General features: G+C 38.6%; 2 protein-coding genes and 1 long non-coding RNA gene across 7 annotated transcripts; all 3 read left to right on the plus strand.

The window, feature by feature from the left end:
* Nucleotides 1–1,087: 1,087 nt before the first annotated feature.
* LOC112287632 (DUF21 domain-containing protein At1g55930, chloroplastic) lies at nucleotides 1,088–10,294 on the plus strand. 5 transcript variants are annotated; one of them, XR_002971366.3, is made up of 21 exons: nucleotides 1,088–1,157; nucleotides 1,570–1,642; nucleotides 2,302–2,788; nucleotides 2,940–3,163; nucleotides 3,688–3,847; nucleotides 4,230–4,456; nucleotides 4,787–4,884; nucleotides 5,162–5,255; nucleotides 5,356–5,433; nucleotides 5,597–5,700; nucleotides 5,992–6,073; nucleotides 6,343–6,482; nucleotides 6,691–6,769; nucleotides 6,937–7,000; nucleotides 7,130–7,221; nucleotides 7,397–7,462; nucleotides 7,651–7,767; nucleotides 7,893–8,099; nucleotides 8,200–8,315; nucleotides 8,520–8,992; nucleotides 9,825–10,294. XR_002971366.3 is itself a non-coding variant. In XM_024530830.3 (20 exons), exons 3-20 carry the CDS (start codon nucleotides 2,302–2,304, stop codon nucleotides 8,914–8,916), a joined length of 2,832 nt encoding a protein of 943 aa, XP_024386598.1. In that variant the 5' UTR covers nucleotides 1,088–1,157; nucleotides 1,570–1,642; the 3' UTR covers nucleotides 8,917–9,230. The 5 variants fall into 5 exon arrangements, 2 of the variants coding, with proteins under 2 accessions (XP_024386598.1, XP_090109677.1); XR_012218369.2 differs by lacking the exon at nucleotides 9,825–10,294 and adding an exon at nucleotides 9,348–9,573; XM_024530830.3 differs by lacking the exon at nucleotides 9,825–10,294 and having other exon boundaries at nucleotides 8,520–9,230.
* A 2,829-nt stretch (nucleotides 10,295–13,123) lies between these two features.
* Nucleotides 13,124–13,717, plus strand: LOC112287367 (uncharacterized). Its single transcript, XM_024530308.1, has one exon. The coding sequence runs from the start codon at nucleotides 13,124–13,126 to the stop codon at nucleotides 13,715–13,717; it is 594 nt and encodes a 197-aa protein (XP_024386076.1).
* Nucleotides 13,718–16,529: 2,812 nt separating this feature from the next.
* LOC149988229 (uncharacterized) lies at nucleotides 16,530–19,252 on the plus strand. The gene is made up of 3 exons (XR_016505035.1): nucleotides 16,530–18,289; nucleotides 18,443–18,615; nucleotides 18,897–19,252. It is a non-coding gene; the product is annotated as an uncharacterized LOC149988229 (long non-coding RNA).
* The last annotated feature ends 1,635 nt before the right edge of the window (nucleotides 19,253–20,887 follow it).

Raw genomic sequence — 20,887 nt, forward strand, 5'->3', positions numbered from 1 at the left:
CTCTTTAATTGAGTCATAGACACAAGATTTTTATCTATAGATTACAAGAGACAATTGATTTTTCTTCCAATGATGACATTATGCCCATTATATGCAAAGATTCAATTCAAGTTACATCAAAGGCAGTTTTCAATAAAGATGGGATTTATAATGACCATAAATAAATCTCATGGACTACTATTGAAGAATTTAGGAATAGATCTAAAATCCTAGCATTTACACATAGATAGTTGTATGTTGCCCTTTCATAATGCACTTCTCCAAATATGATCAAGATCCTATATCTTAAAAATAATTTAGATAAAAATACTACCATAAATGTGATTTATCTGGAAGTCCTTTTAATTTAGTTATTTTTATTTTTTTTAACAAATAAAATTTATGTTTACCAATTCCAATGAAGAAACATAAACAGTTGTATTGTGTATGTATGTATGTATGTATGTATGTATATATATGTATTTTTTTTTCTTTCTTGGTGAATATTTCTTTAAGAGTGGTTAATTTTTGACTTAGCAACCACAAATTAATCTTTTTCGTTTTTTTTTTGTGGCCAACAACAAGGGTTTCTGCTAGCAAGTATATATATATATATATATATATATCGCGAGAGATAGAGAGAGAGAGAGAGAGAGTTTTTTTTTTTTTTTTTTTTTTTTTCATATATAAACATATGCATATACACACCACATTTCTTTTAAGAAGACAAATGACTGAATTGACTAGAAAAGCAAGTGTCACCGTACAACAGGGCCAACGACCCACTAAACAACCAATTAACCGAAAAAAAATGGAATGTGAAATCCGACGTGGCAACAACCACAGAGCGAAACAGACTTGTTGTGTAACTGAGTGAGTGGGAAAGCGGCGATGACGTGGCCGAGCAAGCAACAAGGAGTGAATGGGTGTGGAGCTCCTCCCCGCGATTCTTCATCGCCGACGCGTCTTCAGTCGAAGCAACCAAAACCCCACTTGAGAGCCCAGCGCAAGTGTTGGAATTGTTCGTCGGTCCCGGCAGGATCAGGCTGGGAAGCAGCACAACCCTCGCTGGCTGTGAAGAATCTCTCCCATTCTCTCTCACGCCCCTTCGAAGTGTTGTAGTAAGCATCGCCGAATTGCTGTTGCAGGTTGAGTGCAGCTCTCGATTGCGTGCCTGGGTAAGCGCCCCTCGCATCGATGTTTGGAATGTCTGGGAAGCTTGTTTCGTTCTCTGATTCTGCTCGCCCTCACTGGGCCACGGGGTTGCTTCGCCCTGTAGCAGTTTGACTGTTCCCGTTGCGATTGATATGGTCTCGCTCGTGACGAGCCTCCCGAGGTGGCGTAGACGAAGATATTTGTAGTGGCGGAGGATTCTCCTCTCACTCTCTCTCTCTCTCTCTTTTTCTCCGGCTGGATGCCGAGAACTTTGGGAACTTTGTGAGGCAGACTCATCGGCTCCGCGTCCACCCATTCTCTTCGACATTGCGCTAGATTGCAGGAGATGGGTTGGAATTGGCGGGCCTAGTGACCACCTTCCTTTTGCATTTCCCTCATCCGCCCCAGATGTTCTGACTGTGGGTTGCGTCACAGCGTTGCTACATGGCGTTTTGATCACATAGGGGAGTCCCGAGCGTCTGCGCGAAAATTTGCGCCCCTCGACCAGGTACTGGGGTCTCTCCCTCTCTCTCTCTCTCCGTCTCTCAATTGGAATTGCTGGTGTAGGGTGACGAGGGTAGATTGTTTCGACTTCCTTGTTTATGGGTCAGTGAGGAATGAAATGGGGCATTTGTTGAGGCAACATTCGGAGAAAGTGTCGGTGTAATATTGATACGCGGACTGGCCAGGATGTTCCTGGTGCTGGATTTGAGGTCCGAGGTCGACACAAGGGTGTTTGGAAATATTTTTAGGGTTCTCGAGTAGGGCAAAAGAAGAATCATAGTAGTGAAACTTGAACATGCGCGGTTGCGTTGGGTGTGCCCTTAGTGCACATGCGATTTACTCGTTCAATTCTCTCGGGATTGTAATAACGATGGAAACGTGGAATTTATGCCGTGAGTTGTCAAGAATCAGCGAATTGTCCTGCTGAATTTGGGCTCAAGGACATTATCATCTGTCTGGGCTGCCCTTGCCATCAGCGGGTCTGAGCCATAATTGAATTGAAGCATGCTGCTCAGTGTTAAACTCAATATTATGCATCACTTGAAGCATAGTGTGCTGGTTTACTGGAAGTCGTCATAGGATTCGTTCTCTTGGTGGGTACTGTGGCCGGAGCTCTCACGCGTCAGTCCCGTTTGTTTTCTCGGTTGTTTGTCTCCTCCTTAGATGATGGCCACATTGGTGGGGGAGCTGGCACCAGCTCTCAAGCACAAAGGGACATTTTCCGTGGCGCCGACACCAAGTGAGAGGCGTTTGTGTCAAAATGGTTCGATCACATCTCGCAGCCGGGTCCACGTGCGGTCCAGCTCTTCCAATGAAAAAGTGGGATTTCGAGGCTGCGGCATGTTGGGGAAAGGATTAGGGTTTGTAGTGAATGCCACCAGGATTTCTCTGAGCTCCACCTCTAGTAATTTGACCGCAAGAGCTCGGTCATATGCAATTGGAAACCCAATGTTCAGACATTCAAGTGAATTCAAGGACTTTGTGGAAGAACTACGTTTTCAGGCCACGAGGTTGCACATCGAGGAGCAGGGAAACTCACAGGTTTTCAAATCTGCATCTTCTGCTGAAGAATACCTGAAGTTCTTAGTGGTCAGCAAGATGGTCTACGAAACGATGGAAGTGATTGTCATAAATTCCTCTCATCCTGCTTGTGAGTTAAATTTTATCATGCCTCCAACAGGTTGTGCATTTTGCTTAGCATTTCGGATCTAGCAGTAGAAGATAACGTGATCATGGAATCTCATGATCATAAGTAAAGTTCTGAATTTAGTTTTGATTTGCAAAATTGATGCGTTATGCAGATGATATTTTAAAAAAAGCCGAGTTGGTGAGAGTGAAAAGGTTGACACAAGAGCTGCATTGGTTCGCAAGCCAAGGTTATGCTATACCTGAGGCTGGACCAGCTGGAATTTCCTATGCGAATCATTTGATGAAGTTGTCCCAGACGAATGTACCTGCGTTTATTGGGCATCTTCACAATGTCTACTTTGCTCATTCGGCTGGTGATCAGTTTCTTGTACAAAAGGTGTGTGCCACATAGTGCAACCACGTCATATCTTTATTGAGTTTTGGCTGCTCACGCAGTAGACGTGATTTTTGACGACGTAAGTCGGAGTTCGTTTATTGAAAGATGGCCACTGTGTCTAACATCTCAAAGCAGGAAATAGCAGATTTGTTTGTGTAAATGTTGAACTAGCAGCAACCTCGGGTACTTCGCAACATGAGCAAGATGCTGTCTTTAACAATAGAGAACCTGTTCTTAGAGTTTGAAGTTGGAAACGCTTCTGTGTGCGGACTGTTATCGTTAAATTTGTATAAACCTAGATCAGCATTATTTACTTACTTTTACACTCTTCACTTTCATCAATGTGGAGTGTTTAGATGTGTAGACCATGGCTGCCATGCACCTTGGTTTGTGCTACATTTAAGTTGTGTATCTCTGGGGCATTGTATGCAATTTCAGTTGGTTTAGAATTTCATAATTAGTTTTGGCTTGAATTAACGAAAGTGAATGCTACAGTATAATAACCTCATTTTAGCAAATGACAGGTTTTTGCAAGGGTGGCTGAGGGACTGGCACGTGGCAACTTAGGGAATGTACAAAGAAAGGCAAAAAAGAGTTTACTACATTCGAATGGGGCTGGAAGAAAGACCGGAAGGACGCTGTTGTTTTGGGCTGCGACTGTGTGCTTGGCTCTGTGGGCAGGCGGTATGATTAAGCATCTTCTCCCACATTTCTAGCTTCTTACTGAAGATGGCATATTTTCTGTTTCTGCTGATACAAAGTGCTGAAGTGTTTTGTTCGAAGTAACCAATCAATGGCCTGACATGATGGTGAAGGTTTTTTTTTTCCAGTTCAGTAGCTTTGTGTTGCCTTCGTACTTGTGCGTATTTGTGTTATTCAGTTTCAATACAATGCGAAGCTGGCATTCTTTTTCAGTGAAGAACACTGTAGAATTGCACCATCGCAAACATCTTCATAGCTGTCTCTCTATTATGCAATCTGGACTTCGCATTGTTCAGCTTGTTTGGAATGCGGTGTCACTATCATATTGTCAGTCAGCTGATGGCACACTGGGGATTTTTGTCAGGTATTAGGCCAGCCTATGCAGGTGGAGATGGCTCAGGGGTGCTGGCGCCGCCTTCTATTGGGAACATGAAATCATCCGTGGTTGGGACGTTGAAAGCTATGTGGCCCAAGACACAACAGGTTCTGGAGGTGCTGAGGGATCAAGGGCTGTTTCTCTCTCTGTTGCTCGCCCTGTCTGCGTTTTTTTCTATGGCGGAGACTTCTATCACTACACTCTGGCCATGGAAGGTATGAAGTATTTACTTAAAATGTCTTATGTATCTTTGTAGTTTTGTTGGGTATGATAATCTATAGCTGGACAATCATCATCCAAGATGGTCGTATTTGTGATTTCTATGTCAGGTTGAGTTCCAGGGTATTTCGGATGTGTAGCTTACCGCCTCTGAATTATGTTTTCATACAAACCGCAGTTATTGGATAATTGAAGTGTATAAAAAATGCATTTACTTACAACAGCAGATATGGTAGTCCGTGTATCCATAGGATGGACTCTATTACGCTTCTGATGTATCATACAATCAGACCTATTGTTCAACTCTGGTGGACGGAATGTATTAGGTTCGTGAGCTTGCAGAGAAGGAAGGCGAAGGTGGGGTCTTCCAAGTGCTACGTCAAGATGTTACTCGCTTCTTGACCACCATTTTAATTGGCACAACGTACTGGCTTCTTCATATTGTTTTATTTTGCATTCTTGTGATTTTCTGTCTTGTCCACAATCCAGCAATACAGATTCTTGGTTGTGGAATTATGCCTGGACAAGTAGCATACATTTTTCCATAAAACGTGTATATTTATCATGTCGCACTCATCATGGTTAGTACTAAACAGAGCTGTGAAAGGTGTGAAGTTGGGTGTAGACCGGAGCTCGAAATCTAGCTCCGTTTGTATGATCAATCGTATCGGTACTTATTTGATTTTTCTTCTTTTGAACAGGGTTGTCAACATTGCAGCAACAGCATTGGTGACTGAAGCAGCAACAGCCTTATTTGGAGAAGCTGGAGTTACAGCTGCCACAGGTGTCATGACGGTGGGTGATATTTAATCATAATTGAAAAGAGCTCAGTCCTTAAGTTCCGAACTGTCATGAGTGAATGCCTTCTCATGCTCGTTTGTACTGACTTGTGCAGGTTGTTCTTCTTTTAGTGACAGAGATTGCTCCCAAGAGTATCGCTGTGCACAACGCTACAGAAGTTGCACGTATAGTGGTAATTGGTCGTCGAGTTACTGCTGTTCATGTTTAAGTTTCAATTTGATTTAGATATGTTACATGCCATTTCAATCAGTTTCATGATTTGCTCGCCACTCTCATGTTTTGAATTCTTGTCAAGCAGCTTACTTCAGTACTGAGATAAACATTCTTCGCTGCAGGTGAGACCTGTGGCGTGGCTTTCAGTAATTCTGTATCCTGTAGGTCGTGTTGTGACTACAATGTCTACGAGCCTATTGAAGCTTTTGGGTTTAAAGAGCAGTGGGTGAGTGTAATACCTCTTGGTAGATGTAAGCTCTACCTTTTTCATTATTATTACCATTTTGAGTGTAAATTGTAATTAAATCTAGGTTAGCCGTTATTTATTTGTGTGATTTTTGGTTTTCTTCTTCTACAATCAAATCTTGCAGATTTATTTGTTTTGTTTTGTTTTAGATTTACCTGGACTTGGTTACTCACGTAGACGCGTTGTCGGTGGAATTCTTTCCATGATTTCCAGTTAGTTTTTAAGCCGAGGGCAGATGCAACAGCTAATTCTGTTTATTTGATTTTACAGGGAGCCTTTCGTGAGTGAAGAGGAGCTTAAACTTATGCTGCGAGGAGCTGAACTTAGTGGAGCTATAGAAGAGGAGGAGCAGGTATAATCTCCATCATTTACATTTTTTGTTTCTGATATGAACTTTTCTGGATAATCTCATTTCTGAAAAAGTTATTGGTACATCAAAGCATGCAGCTGTCAAAGGTCGTGCTTTGAAAAGAAACTGTACCTTGTATTATAATTCAATTGGGACTACATGCTGACGTAGTCATGCAGGAAATGAATGATGAATATTTAAACGTAATGCATCTGGGTTGGAATAACTTGAATCAGCTTAGTAAGTAATTGAGTTTGGGTGTAATGATACAGGATATGATCGAGAACGTGCTCGAAATCAAAGATACATATGTCCGCGAAGTTATGACACCTTTGGTAGATGTGGTTGCCATTGATTCAGCTGCGACTTTGCTAGAATTCCGCAATCTGTGGGTCAAACATCAGTATTCAAGGTAGCAACTACTCTTTACAATGTTGATTTTCGTTAGCAGTATTACTAATGTCTCATTAAGGCTCATGATGTTTTTCCACCTCTCATTTATGCTCAAGATGCCATGACTATCCAGCAATTCTTTGTAACTCAAGGTTGTATTTGCGTGCCTGATTAGCTTCGGTTTCACTTAAAATATTTGTATGTATATGTCTCGTAATCAACTGCAGGGTCCCAGTATTTGAACGACGCATTGACAACATAGTTGGCATTGCATATGCTATGGATATGCTTGATTACGTGGAGCAGGTAATTCATCCAAGGATTGAATTGAATTGAGTCTATTCGGTTCCGGAATGGACTACCTTTGTTCCTGCATAGACTTAAATTGTGGTTTTTGTTACCTTGTCTTTGAGAGAATGGCTTGCTATATATGTTGCTCTTGAGACTTACTGTTGGCATTTCCTTTGGTGTAGGTGGAATTGTTGCAGAGGATGAATGTTGGACGAATCGCTCATAGGCCAGCTTATTTCGTTCCAGGTGAGTAGTCATTCAGGGGTCGTGTATGTATTCATGGAAATTTCATTTAACTCTGATGCAACTAGTTGGGACGTGCTAATAATGTATTTGTGCAGATCCTGAAAAACTAAATCCCAGCTGTTTGTGCAGACTCTATGTCAGTGTGGAACCTGTTGAGGGAGTTTAGGATACGTAAAGTACACATGGCCATCGTGCTCAATGAATATGGTGGCACTGTCGGAGTAAGATTTGAAAAGCACATGACAACTAATCTGATAGAATATTTATAGTCTCTGTTGTGAGCAATTTCAAGGGAGTCTATTTCAACTGTAAGAATAGGGCTTATAATTAGCCCCCTGCTTTCCTCACTTGATATTTGAATACTAATGGAATCAATTTACGTGATACGCTCACCAGGTTGTGACATTGGAAGACGTTGTTGAAGAAATTGTTGGTGAAATTTTTGATGAAAATGATTCGAAGGTTGGTGATTTCGTTTATTCAATGTTTATTCTTTGCTGTGGGAATTTCTTTTCTATTTGTTTGGATTCTCATAGAGCATTTCATGAGCTGTCAGGTTAAGAGAGCACTGGAGAGTTTTCATACAGAAACTTGTATATTTTTTTATATTGCGTTACATCACCAGGCGGTGCTTGGCATTTTGAATGCAGGAAGAGATAAGAAAGAAAACTGGCTACGTTGTTCAGAGGGCCGATGGGGTCTTTGACGTCGATGCCAACACGTCAGTTGAGGATCTGACTGAGGCTCTAGAGATCAAATTACCGCAGGCAAGCTATCAGACAAATTGATGCGAGTTTATCAGTGATTGTGGATGTTCCGGTTGTGGTTTATTCATGTTTTGACACGTATAATATACAAATTTGTTGCAATCTGACAAAATAATCGCTGGCAGGGTTCGAATCACTATGAGACTGTGTCAGGTTTTGTGTGTGAAGCGTTTGGCTATATTCCTCGTACTGGTGAAAGTACCAAAATCACACTTCGAAAAGCAGATGCTGAAGATAGTGACAGGCGTGATGGAGAGAACCAGGGTGAGAATCAGGATGATCGGGATCGCAGGGAGAAGGAGAAAGAGAAGTTCCAAAAGTATCGATTAGAGGTACTATTGATTCTCGGGGTGATTACTACTGTATTGGAATCTTGTTTTTAGGTTACAAATATGTTGATCTTAAACTAATCTGATTCTTGATGCTACACAGATTCTTGCTGGTAATGCCCGTAAGGTTGGATCGGTGCGGTTTGAGAGATTAGAGGGCACCACTCTGAGTCGGGAGGAGTCCGAGAGGAGCTTCCCTCGTACTTTACATGCGGATAGGTATGTGAATGTTAAATTGAACCCGGGACGTTTCATATGAAAACCTTGGGTCACGAGGTATTAGTGGGAGCATTTGTGCATCATATTCTAGACTATTCACAGTAGTTGGATTGCCTTGGTCCTATTGCTCTTACATTCGCCGAGTCTTGGTATGCAGAATCTTGCTGTGTGGTCGTTACTTTTTAACAGAGTTTTGTTGGACAGGCCTGCTGTTGAAGACGTTCGCTGGCAAGATCCTGAGGAAAACATTTCAGACGACGACGAGGGATGTATACCTGATGAGGACAATACAGACGGACCTAAATTGTATCTTCCAGGGAGTGTACGTTGCAGTGATGAGCTGGACAGCTTTTTGACATCTGACGGGTTACCCACAGTAGGTACTTACGACTGGGAAATGGACACAGTTGAGAAGATCCCAAAAGAGGTTGAAACAGATAGTGAAGCGGATGAAAGCACGGCGACTATTGTTGCCAGCTTGAGCGACAAGTGGGAAGAAGAAGAAGCACAAGTTGAGAGGCGTCGAAACAGGAGGCGGAAACAATCAGCTGAGGCTGCAATTGAACTTGACAGACAACAAAGGTCTAACCAACACAAGTGATTAACACTTGTAATGAAACTTAGGCGGGATTGAAAGGATCAATGAGCTTCGGACATAAACGAAGATTTTTGGAAAGGTAAAAAATCACTGTCTCAACCAACAATTATTAGGATTGCTATTATATGCAAGGATTTTATACCCTCCTAGTCCTATCTGGTCTGAGTTGCTTTGCATCTGTAGAAAGATATGTTTGTAAATTGTGGGAGCTCTGTGCTGAGACTGCTATGTCTTCACAATCATCTGTTTAAGTCATGAAGCGGTGCTCAGTAATCACTGCACTTGCTCTCCCCTGTTAGACGGGGACTTATGTGGTATTTCTTTATTTTCTTATTTCTTTTCTGTGATTACATTTTCTTTTTTCTTTTTCTGACCTGTATTTTTAACATACTAGAATTGTTTTTCTTCGAGACTAAAATATTACAGCTTTGCAGTCTGCTTGGAGTAATTTAAACAGTAATTATTTTTCTGAACAATGCTACTGGCTGTAATGACTCCACTGCGTTCTTCCGGTTTATGAGGACTGTAGCTGTTCATTCTAGTGTATTTGTATTGCCAATTATCTTAGTTATAAAGGTCATCCAGGAATAGGGTTTATGAGAAATCAGTTATGGATTATGAATGAGAACATGCATTTTGCAACTAATATTTTCCTTGAAAGCTTCGAAGTGTGTCCTGTTGTACGGAGTATATTAATACAACAGCTGTGTTTTAACAAGAAAATTTGGCTTTCTAGTTTAGACACGATCTGCTATGTTAATGAGGAGTCTTTCATGCTTGTATGGCTACATGTAAGTAAATCTGTATTGAATGACAAAATTATTGATAGTGATGGATCCACTGAAAAGCAAGGTGGCATTTATCTTCTGGTGGAACAGCGCCTCACACTCTTTCACAATGTGCAATTTCAGAGAGTATTCAACCTTCATCGCCAATCAAATCCCCAATCAGAAGCCGAGGACGCATGCTTTGTTTAGTCGTATATATATCTTTTTGTTCTTCTGGACAAAGGGTATATATCCCTATGTGTTTGGTACATGCACATTTCTGTACTAATTGTGTTTTAAGCCCTTTAGATACTAGCTCATCATTTTATATTAAGATGCTATTTAAGATCTGTGAATGTGGGGGAGAATGGCAACATTGTCAAGGAAGTAAAAATGTGCACACCAAGCAGAGAACACGTCTGTATTGTGCAGTATAGGGATAGTCTACTTTACTAGTGGGTGGGGCACAAGGAAGAACCCTGGTGACTATAGGCTTGAATCCGTGAACACATCCTTGGAAATAGAAGTCCCACCACCATTGTCCATTGATGGATTTCTATGACATTTGTACATTTATTCAGGTACAGATTGAATGATACTCTGTGCTTTAATCATTCAGTCTGTGTATTGGGTACTTGTGTATACTGAAAATGGTTGTATACCATTGCAGTGTCCTGATAAATATATGGTTATTTGTTAAGATAGATAGACCACGAAGAACATTTTATGTTGGGAACCACATCTAGTCTTTGAATACAAACACTTTATTAAAGTAAGATGTACATTTTAAAAATAAATATTAACTACTTTTATGCACATGCAATGATCTCTTGTTGATAAATTACTATATTTTAATGAATATTGTATTTTCATGATAACTAGTCGTCATTTTTTTAATTAAGGTTTTAGAAACAAATTACAGAGTTTCTTAGAGAAGATTTGAAATTCAAAGAAATAAACATATTTTAATTAGTACACCAAAAAATAATAATTTATTTCAATAAAAAATATTAAATAACCCAGTAAAAATAAAATTTGTTTTCAAACCACACAGAATATGCACAAAGGTTTTTGTACAGATTTTATGGCTTATGTACAATCTTTAGTCAAAGTGTAATAAAAAGTATTAGATAGAAATGGTGTTGGTATTACTAATTGTTTTCTATTATTAAAAATTATAAACAACATGAAGATATAACGAAAAAAACCATTCCAGGTAGACAAATAATTACTTGTTTTAACAGGTTAATTTTATTGATCTAAAAACATTAACTAGAATATGAAATTTTTGTGTGCTTATAAAACACATAAGTTTGATTATCATATTTTTTACAATAAATTAAAATTATATATATATATATATATATATATATATATATTCTTTATAATAAATCAGATTTTTTTTCCAAACTTAGTTCTATTTTGTTGTAAATTTGTTCCATTTTAATATCACAGAGTCATATTTTTCCTTGTGTAGATTGCAAAGAATATATATCTTGAAGCAGAATATTTTTATTAAAATTAAAAAATCTATTTTTATATCTAAAATAAAATATTAAACAAGTGATACCAAGTTTTTATTTTATTTAGTATATTAATGATTACCTTCAACATTGCTTCAATAATTAGAAACACTTTTCCTTTTCAACTAAAAATTGCAAGTTTGATAACAAAATAATGATACTAAATATTATGATTAAAAATGAAATACATAACCAACACCACGTTTTTTGAATAAAAAATAAATAGGTAATCTATTCCATACTATCTCACATTATTTTATTTTATTTTTATTTTTCCTTGTTTGAATCTGCCAATCAAGAAAGAAAGTGATACACTTAGTTTGACTTCAGTGCAGACGTATCCATACCTTAAAAAACACTGCATACTCACCCTACACACACACACACACACATATATATATATATATATATTTATTAATTTTTTATTGTACGATATTTTTTAGCAAGTCATTAGTCACAGCCACCCACTACACACACAGGATTCAATATCTCAAGGTGGCATATATATATATATATATATATATATACATATATATTCCAATCAATTCCCAACTCAATCAATTCTCCTACTAAACATTCAGAAATCAATCAAGAAAAACTAGAATCAACTTCATAGAAGCTATTTCAAAGAACCTCAGTGAAAACACCAAATCTTCGACCCATTAAATTCTATACATATTCCCACAGGGAAAATTTAAATATAAGAATAAAAACATAAACAGGAAAAGGCTCTATTCAGGAATCCAGGTTATCAACGAGGTAGCCAAGTTTAGCACATCAGTTATCCTGTTAGGCTAAATTTGGCTCCTTCAGTAATCCGCGCAGCTAAATTTGGCGACCACCCAGTAATTCCAGTTATCCCATAACGAACGCGGCTGCGCAAGAATGACCAGACAGAAGCGGTGCCGGATTTATCTCCTTTCCTGGTCATTCGGTAGCTTTGACCCGCTGCGACTGTTTGCGGCTGATTGTGGCCCCCTTTTGGGTCCGCTTTGCTTTGCTTTGCTGGTAGATAATTGATGAGCCCCCGTCGACAAACAATTTCACCAACTCCCTCCCTCTCATCCTCGTCGTCGTCGTCGTGATTTCTTCGGTAGTGGGGATATGGAGATCAATGGTGCTGGGGCCCAACTGTTGCTGTTGTTGCTGCAAGGAAAGTTTCCCATTCCATTCCAGCTGGGTCTTCGACTGTAGGGTGACTGCTGTGGCTGGTGGAGGGCTGTTCCGGGAAAGCCCCCCCCCCCCCCCCCCCCTCCCTCCTCCTGCTTCGTTTCGTTTCGTTTCGTTTCGTTTTCTTCCCTTTGACTGGACTACGTGGGGGGGGGGGGGGGGGGGGGGATCACGACCGGGAAGAATATATGGATGCGATCTGCTTCATAAGTAGGGAGGTTGTTCGCTGGGGCCTCATTCGCAGTTTAGCAAAGCTCATAGGAGTAGCTTGCAGTGTTGGGTTTTTTTTATTTCATTGGCTCGTCTCGAGAGTTGGTTTTTCTTTCTTTGGGGTACAATAATTGAATTGGGCCATTGTTGCGGGTTGTTTGCTTCGTCTGGGTGGCACGGGTTATGTTATCCCCCGTTTTGTTTTTCGGCTGCTAAGGGGAGGAGCTTGTGGAGAAGAACTGGGTTGGCACTGTTCTTGCTTTGTGGGTTGGGAAGTTTTCTCAAGTTGAAGGATACTTAGCATCGCCTTGTTGGTGGAAGAATAAGCGGTGGGATATTTACCTCTTCTCTTATCAACGCTGATTCCGCACTCGAAAACTCTGAATCCTTTCTGTGAGCAGGACAGCGAACGGGTTGGGTTATGTTTTGTTTGAAGTGTCCAGAACAAGGTTTCAAGAGTTGGTTACTAGATTCTTAACGCAGGTGTAGCGAAAGGGTCAGATCGGGGAGAGTCTAATCGGGGAGAGTTACATTTGAAAGATGGGTAACTATATGTGCGTCAGCGGCATAAAACAACAAGTGCAAGACGAGTGGGACGAGCCCCCGAGGAAGGTTATCCGACCCGATGGAACAATCGAGGTATTCAGGAGAGTAGTGACAGCTGGGATGCTAATGAAGCAGTATCCTGGTCACTCGGTGTGTCATTCAAGTGCCATGATATCTGCTCTCACTACAAAATCGGTCTTACCCGAAGATAAGGAGCTCGAAAGCGGGCGATTATACTACGTCCTTCCCTCTCACAAGTTTCAAGACAAGGAACCATCTTCGCCAGCCGGGGGTAGGGCTATGACCCAACGGCGTGGAACGCTCACAGTTGAGATCAAATCGTTACCCGGATTCGCACAAGTAACAGTCAAAGGCCGAGCTGAACTTATGGACGACGATTCTGATAGTCCGATCATCAGCTACTCCACACCCGACCTTCGAAGCATGTATTTGTCCCAAAGGTCGCAACCGAGCCTCACACGGTCGAATTCCTGGAAACCAAGGCTGGAGACTATCACCGAAGTTGGTAGCGCTTCACGTCGACATATTCGGAATTTCATGCGGGGCCGCGATGTGCTTAAGAGCTAAGCGCACAATTCCTCATGGAGAATACAACTCCATTTGCGTTATCGTCTGAGTTGAGCGCAGGTGTTCCTACGCATTCAACAACCATATGCACTTCGAATCGGAGCATGACAAGAATTTCGGCGACGACATTGAACCCACACCAGACCTAACCGTGGTCGTATTCGCTGGTATACGAAACATTAAACCGATGGTTTAGGATGAGCCTTCTTGAAATGAATTCTTTTTAATAATTACTGTCCCTTCATGGGGATATACGCACACCGCAGGAAGGGTTCGGTGAGTGTTTAAGATTTCGAGCACGTTTGTGAAGCTGAGACTCTTCGACAAATCGCAGCACACCACAAAACCCGGCGAGTTGACATGGATGTTCCACGTGAGCTATGTCTACTGTTTGCTGGATGAATCCAGTTCGGTCATGGCCATCACCGCCGTGCGGACGACGATCTGGTTTCCCCACCGAGAGACGAGATCATAAAGAAACAAAAACAGACAAACAAACAAATAACTAAACAATCTTTTGTAGGTGGGTGTTTGTGCCATGAGATCGAAATCTGAAGAAGCTCCGACGTGAACAATCATGAGTGTTAGCACCCACTTTGTCCCTCACACTTCCTCTTCCCTTGTACCCATCGTCTACCTGAAACGTTGCAACAGCAAACGCTCATGTTAGGAGGTTGGAGGTCCAGCTTGTGAACCACGTCTCCAACACTTCTTCCACCTTCGACATGTAAGCTGAAGAGCAAGCAACAAACGCTGGTTTCGCCCACTTCAAGAGTCCTGCTGTGCATCAACGCTAACGACGTCGTGACCTTGGTACCAGCCCAGTTCCTAATCACGAGAGTTGCATTTGTGGGTGGAAGCGGGAGCTGGCAGGATCAAGTGAGTAGATGTCAGAACACTGCTGACACTGGTGCCATGAATGATTGAGTGTCGCCCAGTGTATCGTGATGGCATGAAATCAAACTGGGCGAATCAGCAACAGCAACAGCAACTCTACACACTACACATAAGCACAAGCACTGTGGAGTGGTCCCGACAAGACAAATCTGCACACCCACACACACACACACAGAGACACACAGACAGAGAGAGAGAGTCAAGTGCGTGTTACGCTTGCTTCGTGCACCAGCATCATCGACAGTAGTAGCAGTAGCAGTAGTGCTGAGAGTCTCAAAACAATGCATCCAGATTGGATGTGCGCCATGCTGGCTTTGCGAAGCCCCCTTTGGAGTATTAAGGGTCAACCAGAAGGAATAATATGTCATATATTTGCAGTGTGAGTAAAGAGAATAGGACTTCATCGAGGATTTTGTTTTCCACTTCTGTATGTATCTATAAATAATTTTGTATATATATATATATATATACATATACATATATTGTAAATAACCACAAAATTTTTTGTTGTTTTTGGTTAATAACATTTGAGTTTTACATTTTGGGCTGATGGCTTAACAGATTTTTAGTTACATTTCTACGAAGTTTTATTTGATTCAACCATTATTCAAATGCAATGCATTCTAATTCATTGGCTGTATAATAACATTGCATGGTCCCGTCAAGGGTTTAAAAGTGCAATAAAATAATGTTTATTTATTTATTTATTTATTATTGTCATATTATCTTCATTCCAACCTTGAGTTTATCATTTTAATATACACAAATTCTAATGCCTAATTAACACTTTTTAAGATATTTATTCATTATCAAACTTGTTTAATGGAATAACAACACATTGATGCTACTTCTATCACATTACAGAAAAAATTCCATCTTGAATACATTTTATCAAGAATAAAATTAATTATTTAAATTTAAATTTATTTTTATTTTTTATAAAAGGAATATTAAAAAAATAGTCAAAATCTATTCATGGATTTTTCCTTAATATAGGATTAAAAAAAATCAATTTCTTCAATTATGATGTAATTTGCTTTGTAGAAAATTATAACTATCCAAATATGTATGCATATATAATTTCAAGTTCAAAATATGAATGAATCTTACAAACATATTGGATGTAGCTACCTTATAGTTTAGATATATTTAGTTTTTATATACAAAATATTATTTTGTATTAAATAAAGTATAATAAATTATATATATATATATATATATATATATATATATATATATGATTATTAATTTATTAGCTTTTAAATTTAATAATAAATTTATACCTTCACAAAAGTACAATAATATATTGCTAAATAGATTTTATTATCATTCTAATTATTAGTTTTTTATTTTAATATTAATTTATTCATAATTAATAAAATATATATTTTTAATTCGGTTTTTTTTAACATTATATATATATATATATATTTATAAATTTGAATCAAACACAAAACTTTAAAAGTTTTTTAAGCTTAAACATATCTTTTATAAGCAAAATACATAGCATTAAAATTAGTATTAATAGAATTTAAGATACCTATTATAAATTAAAATTATTTCATGCTTTTTAAATTTAAATAATTAAGATATTGATGTTATATTCTAATTTTTTCTTAATTTAATTTAAACTTAACATTTGCAACAAATCCCACTTCATTCACTATATTGCAAGTAATGATATGTTTTTTGCTATCTTGTAAATTTTTGGCTACCATATCTTTTTATGAGGCATTTAAAAAATATTGATTTATTTTTAAAGGAACTATAAAATCATGTATCAAAAGTCTATATATCAAAAAGAATTTTGACTTTACTTTAAACCGTTTGTAAAGAACCTTAAATTTAATTTTCTTTATTTCACTTTTTATATAAAAATTGAATACATAACAATGCCTTTATCCATATTATTGTTATCTATTACACTTGTTGTTGGAATAGTCTCATAAGAATTAAAAGAATACTTATAATATATCTTTTATATCTAAATCTATAATTTACTTACATATGACATTTATATATATTTCTATACTTGTTAATAGAACATAATCATGTATTTTTGACTTGACAATAAACATTGGTAGTATTTTCTCTTAAGTCTTAATGTCTTCAAGTAATTTTTGATAATAAGACTTGGTTTTTTACAAATAAATATGTTCTTAAATCATAATAATGATTAGAGTAGTTGTATTTCTTAGTAGAATGTAGGATCATATTCTCTCTTTAATTTTATATTTAATTATATATTTGATTTATTTTAATACTTGGTTAATTATTCGTCCAATCTTACTGTAATATTATCAATACTAAAGTCTTTTATGTTGGTTGACTTTAAATTAGTGATTAAAATATTGTAATACTCCATAAAAATCATTAACAAGATTATGACCACATCAACATTTTCTTAGAAGTTAGTTTATGAAGGCCTTCATTTTGTTGATATATACCATTAAGTCTTCACCTTTGAGCATGAAGAATTTTTATTTTGTAAAAATGATATTGAAAAATTTCTTATGTTTAAGATGTTTTAAAGAAGCTTCTATACTTTTATTGATTTGAATGCTTTTATTTTTTGTTGGCATTCAACCATTAGCAAACTAAATTCGTAATAACTTTTGTGTAGTAATTAGGTTAATATTTACCACTTATCTGCACCTAATTTAATACATAATAAGTTTACCTTGTATATATAAAGATTGCTTATTTTTAGAATCAAAACAAAAAAGAAACAATTGACATAGAGATTTGCTAATGCCATCTTGTTCACAAAAATCAAATTTTTCGGCCAACCAAGTTAGAAAAAAACTATACACAATCATACTATTTTTATCTTTTTCAAAAGAATTAAAACTTACATTCAAACAAAGTTCAAAAAATGGATTTAAGAATGATCTCAATGACCACAAGGAACTTAATACTAAGACAGTTTAGTCAACCTTTGAAAGCAGTTCCAAAAGAATCAGCTTACCAAATGATACCCACCACCACACACACACACACACCGTCCTCACAATCTCAAGGAAATAAATCATTTCCACTGCATACGAGCAGCCAACCAACCATGATGAACGATCACATGCAAATATTATAAAATCTTAGCACCTTTTACGACATCCGCAAATGGGATTCTTCTCTCCGTTTTCATACCAACTTGGTCCACTAGGAAAAACATCAAAGCTTCAATCACCCTACACACGAAGATGGGCCTACTTATTTTTTGTTTTTTGTTTTTGTTTTTCTATTGATTTCTTCCATCACCCGTTGCTCCCTCTTGAGAAAATCACATGGTGACGTAGCTTGTGAGAATGTTCCCATGCTCCCTGCGCTGCCGCGGCGTCACCACTGGCACCGCTTCCCAAGCTCCAGGTTTTGGAACTGGGTTGCGGCTGATGTTGCATTGGTGGGCGATGATGATGCGCCATCGCTCCTCCTCCTCCTCATGATCTGATCCACTCGGATGCACTAGACTGACTGACTGGTCTCTAGCAACAATAGAGGAGGCATCATCCTGGCAGCAGCAGAGACAGAGATTCTGGATACTTTAGAAGCGAGAGAGTGCGTTAATGGGTCAGGCAGGGCAGGGAAGTAGGGCAGGGCAGGGATACACTGGAGTGCACTGATACTCCACATTGTGATTGGATTGCTGTTCTCGTTTCCATACGACACCGTGCCTGTGTACCACTTCAACTCTCCGCTGCTGCTGCTTTACTTTTGTTTTATTTATTTTGTGTTTCCTCATTAATCTTCGGGGTATTGACCTTCCACGGAAGAAATCAGCGCTCAGGAAGCGGACACCTGATTCATGGACACCCACCCTCCTGACTGCAGGATACCTGGGGACTGACTATCTTAGGGAAGCGGAGCTCATTCTCTTCACAAGTGGCGGCCTCGTAGCCACAGTGGGCTTCGAAGTGTGGTGGTGGTGACTGTGGGGAGCCCCAGAGAGGCGTTGAACCGAGATACTCTGCCTGATGAAGCAACCTTTTCAGCAACTGCGACAGGTTTGCTGAATGTTTTTATTTTTTTATTTTTTTATTACTGCGCAGCTGGCATACTTCATTTTTTCTGATTTCTATGGCCAGATATTGCCCTTGGTGATGTCAAGGACTGAAACACCGGCACTGAAGTTTCAACTCGAGCCTTTCAAATCAGTCGTGACCCGGAGCTCCGTCGTCGATGTAGTCAAAGGGGGCTTTTGGTAGGCTCCGAGAGGGCACTGCTGCTCCGTGTGACCGCATCATTCCCTCTTTGACACTGGTTGCTTTTGTTGCATACTTTTCAGCTAGATTATGGAACATGGGGCTCTGACCAGTCAATGCCGGAGATCAATTGCCAACACATGAGCCTGTTGGTGGGGCCCTTCCAGTCAAAAGTGAGTGACGACGGCTCCTGGCCTTCCTTTGAGGCAGTTTCCTTTCACTGTTCCTCTGCAGAGAGACAGATGAAATTCCCATGCAAATGCCTAACCCTACGGGTTTCGTTTGTTGTGATTGCTTTAATATGAGCTTTGGAAGCCTCTAGGTCTTCATGTTGATAACCCAAGATAATAGTGGTTGAAGGCTCAAAAAAGCAAGGCACACTTCTCTCCTGTGGTAAAACATGTTGCAGCCTTTCAGCTGTAATTTATGGCTTTAAAAATGTTTTAAAAAACTTATTATTGTATGTATTTTAATTGAATCACTTAAAAAGAGAACCAAGTATCATTTTAAAACTAAAGTTTTGTTTTTCTTTTCTTTCCTTTTCTGAAGTGTCGATGACTGCAAGATTTGTTCTGTATGCTGCACAATGAATGAAAAAACAGTATCATTGACAGTATTATATCTTGACAATTAAATGTTAAAGAAATGGTTACTTTGTCCTCATAATTTGAGATTTAAAGTAAGAGGAATATTCATTGTTCCATGCATTTTATTGTACTACTTTACACAGGGGGGGTATCGTACAAATTCATAATGCTCCACTATACTAGCTTACCCATTAAAAAAATATAAAAATAACATATTATTGATAGCTCGGTTTTTGGCAAACAATATACTCGTTTTAGGAAACAAGTATATTGTTTTGGTAGATTATACTGGGAACTTTCATGTTATTTATTCTTTTTACAAAAAAACACTGAAGTGCATATGTCTACAAAAATAGACCTTTGGATATGTATATATTTATCAAAACTGAAAAAAATGGAGCGTACAATTTAAACATGAAAGATAAAAAAAATAATACTTCATATGCTTATTGTATAAAAGTCTTCCTACCACCTAATCTCTCTGATGCTTTGTATGATCATGTATGTAATTCTTTTTGCTGAATATCGCTACATATAGATCGGCAGCTTCTAAATTCAATCATGTGTAGACAAAACTTCATTTATAGAATGCAGTTTTTAGCATGCAGTGTTTCAGGATTACTTTATCCTTTGGAAGATTTTGCCCTTTGATACACAGTAGATCATTGCAACCAGCTATTGTTCATATATTTTTTAGCAGCCACAAAATGAATATATGAATATTGTTTAACAGGTGCCAAAGAAAATCCTCATGCATACAACTGTAAGTCTTGAAGATTCCAAAACTATACAACTCTGACACGTATTTGGAATGGATTTAAAAAAAATAGAAAAGAAAAGAAAAGAAAAGAAAAGATGTGCTTCCATGAAAATTGTAATCCACTGATACCATTCTAGTCTCTTATGAATTGCCTTCATAAGAGACTCCTTGAAACTTTTGTGATCTTTGAGTCAGCCAAATCTTCTGGACTTCAACACTTTTACACAAGCAACATCTATCACTAGTAGAAGACCTTCCTGAACCATCCATCAGGACGCCAACAATTGTAATCCACTGATACCATTCTAGAGCTGTACTTCCATGAAAATGAATACCTAACGTAATGTTGCACTCACCCTGCAGTAAAAGACTTCATCGCTTGTCCTTAATGTGCTGATAAATTTCATTATCAGACTGGCCGAACCGCCTAACATATTTGACCCAGTCAACAATTGGTCGTGGACTAGTTAACAAGATTATCGTAAACGAACATGGATCACTCCGCCTGACTGCTGGACTACTTCACAATTCCAGTCTAACTGAGAACTCCACAATGGGTGCTGTGCATGTACGCTACATGTGTCCAACTGACAATCCCAAGCAGTCCTTAACATAACTAGAAGTTAATCACATCCTGTGTGAACATCAAATGAACTGCACAAATCTCAATAATTCGAAAACCTGCAACACCAAATTGATGACATGCAGAAACTTCAGCGGAGTGTAC

Source organism: Physcomitrium patens, chromosome 10 (genome assembly GCF_059467195.1).
Source record: "Physcomitrium patens ecotype Gransden chromosome 10, ASM5946719v1, whole genome shotgun sequence".
NCBI lineage: Eukaryota > Viridiplantae > Streptophyta > Bryopsida > Funariales > Funariaceae > Physcomitrium > Physcomitrium patens.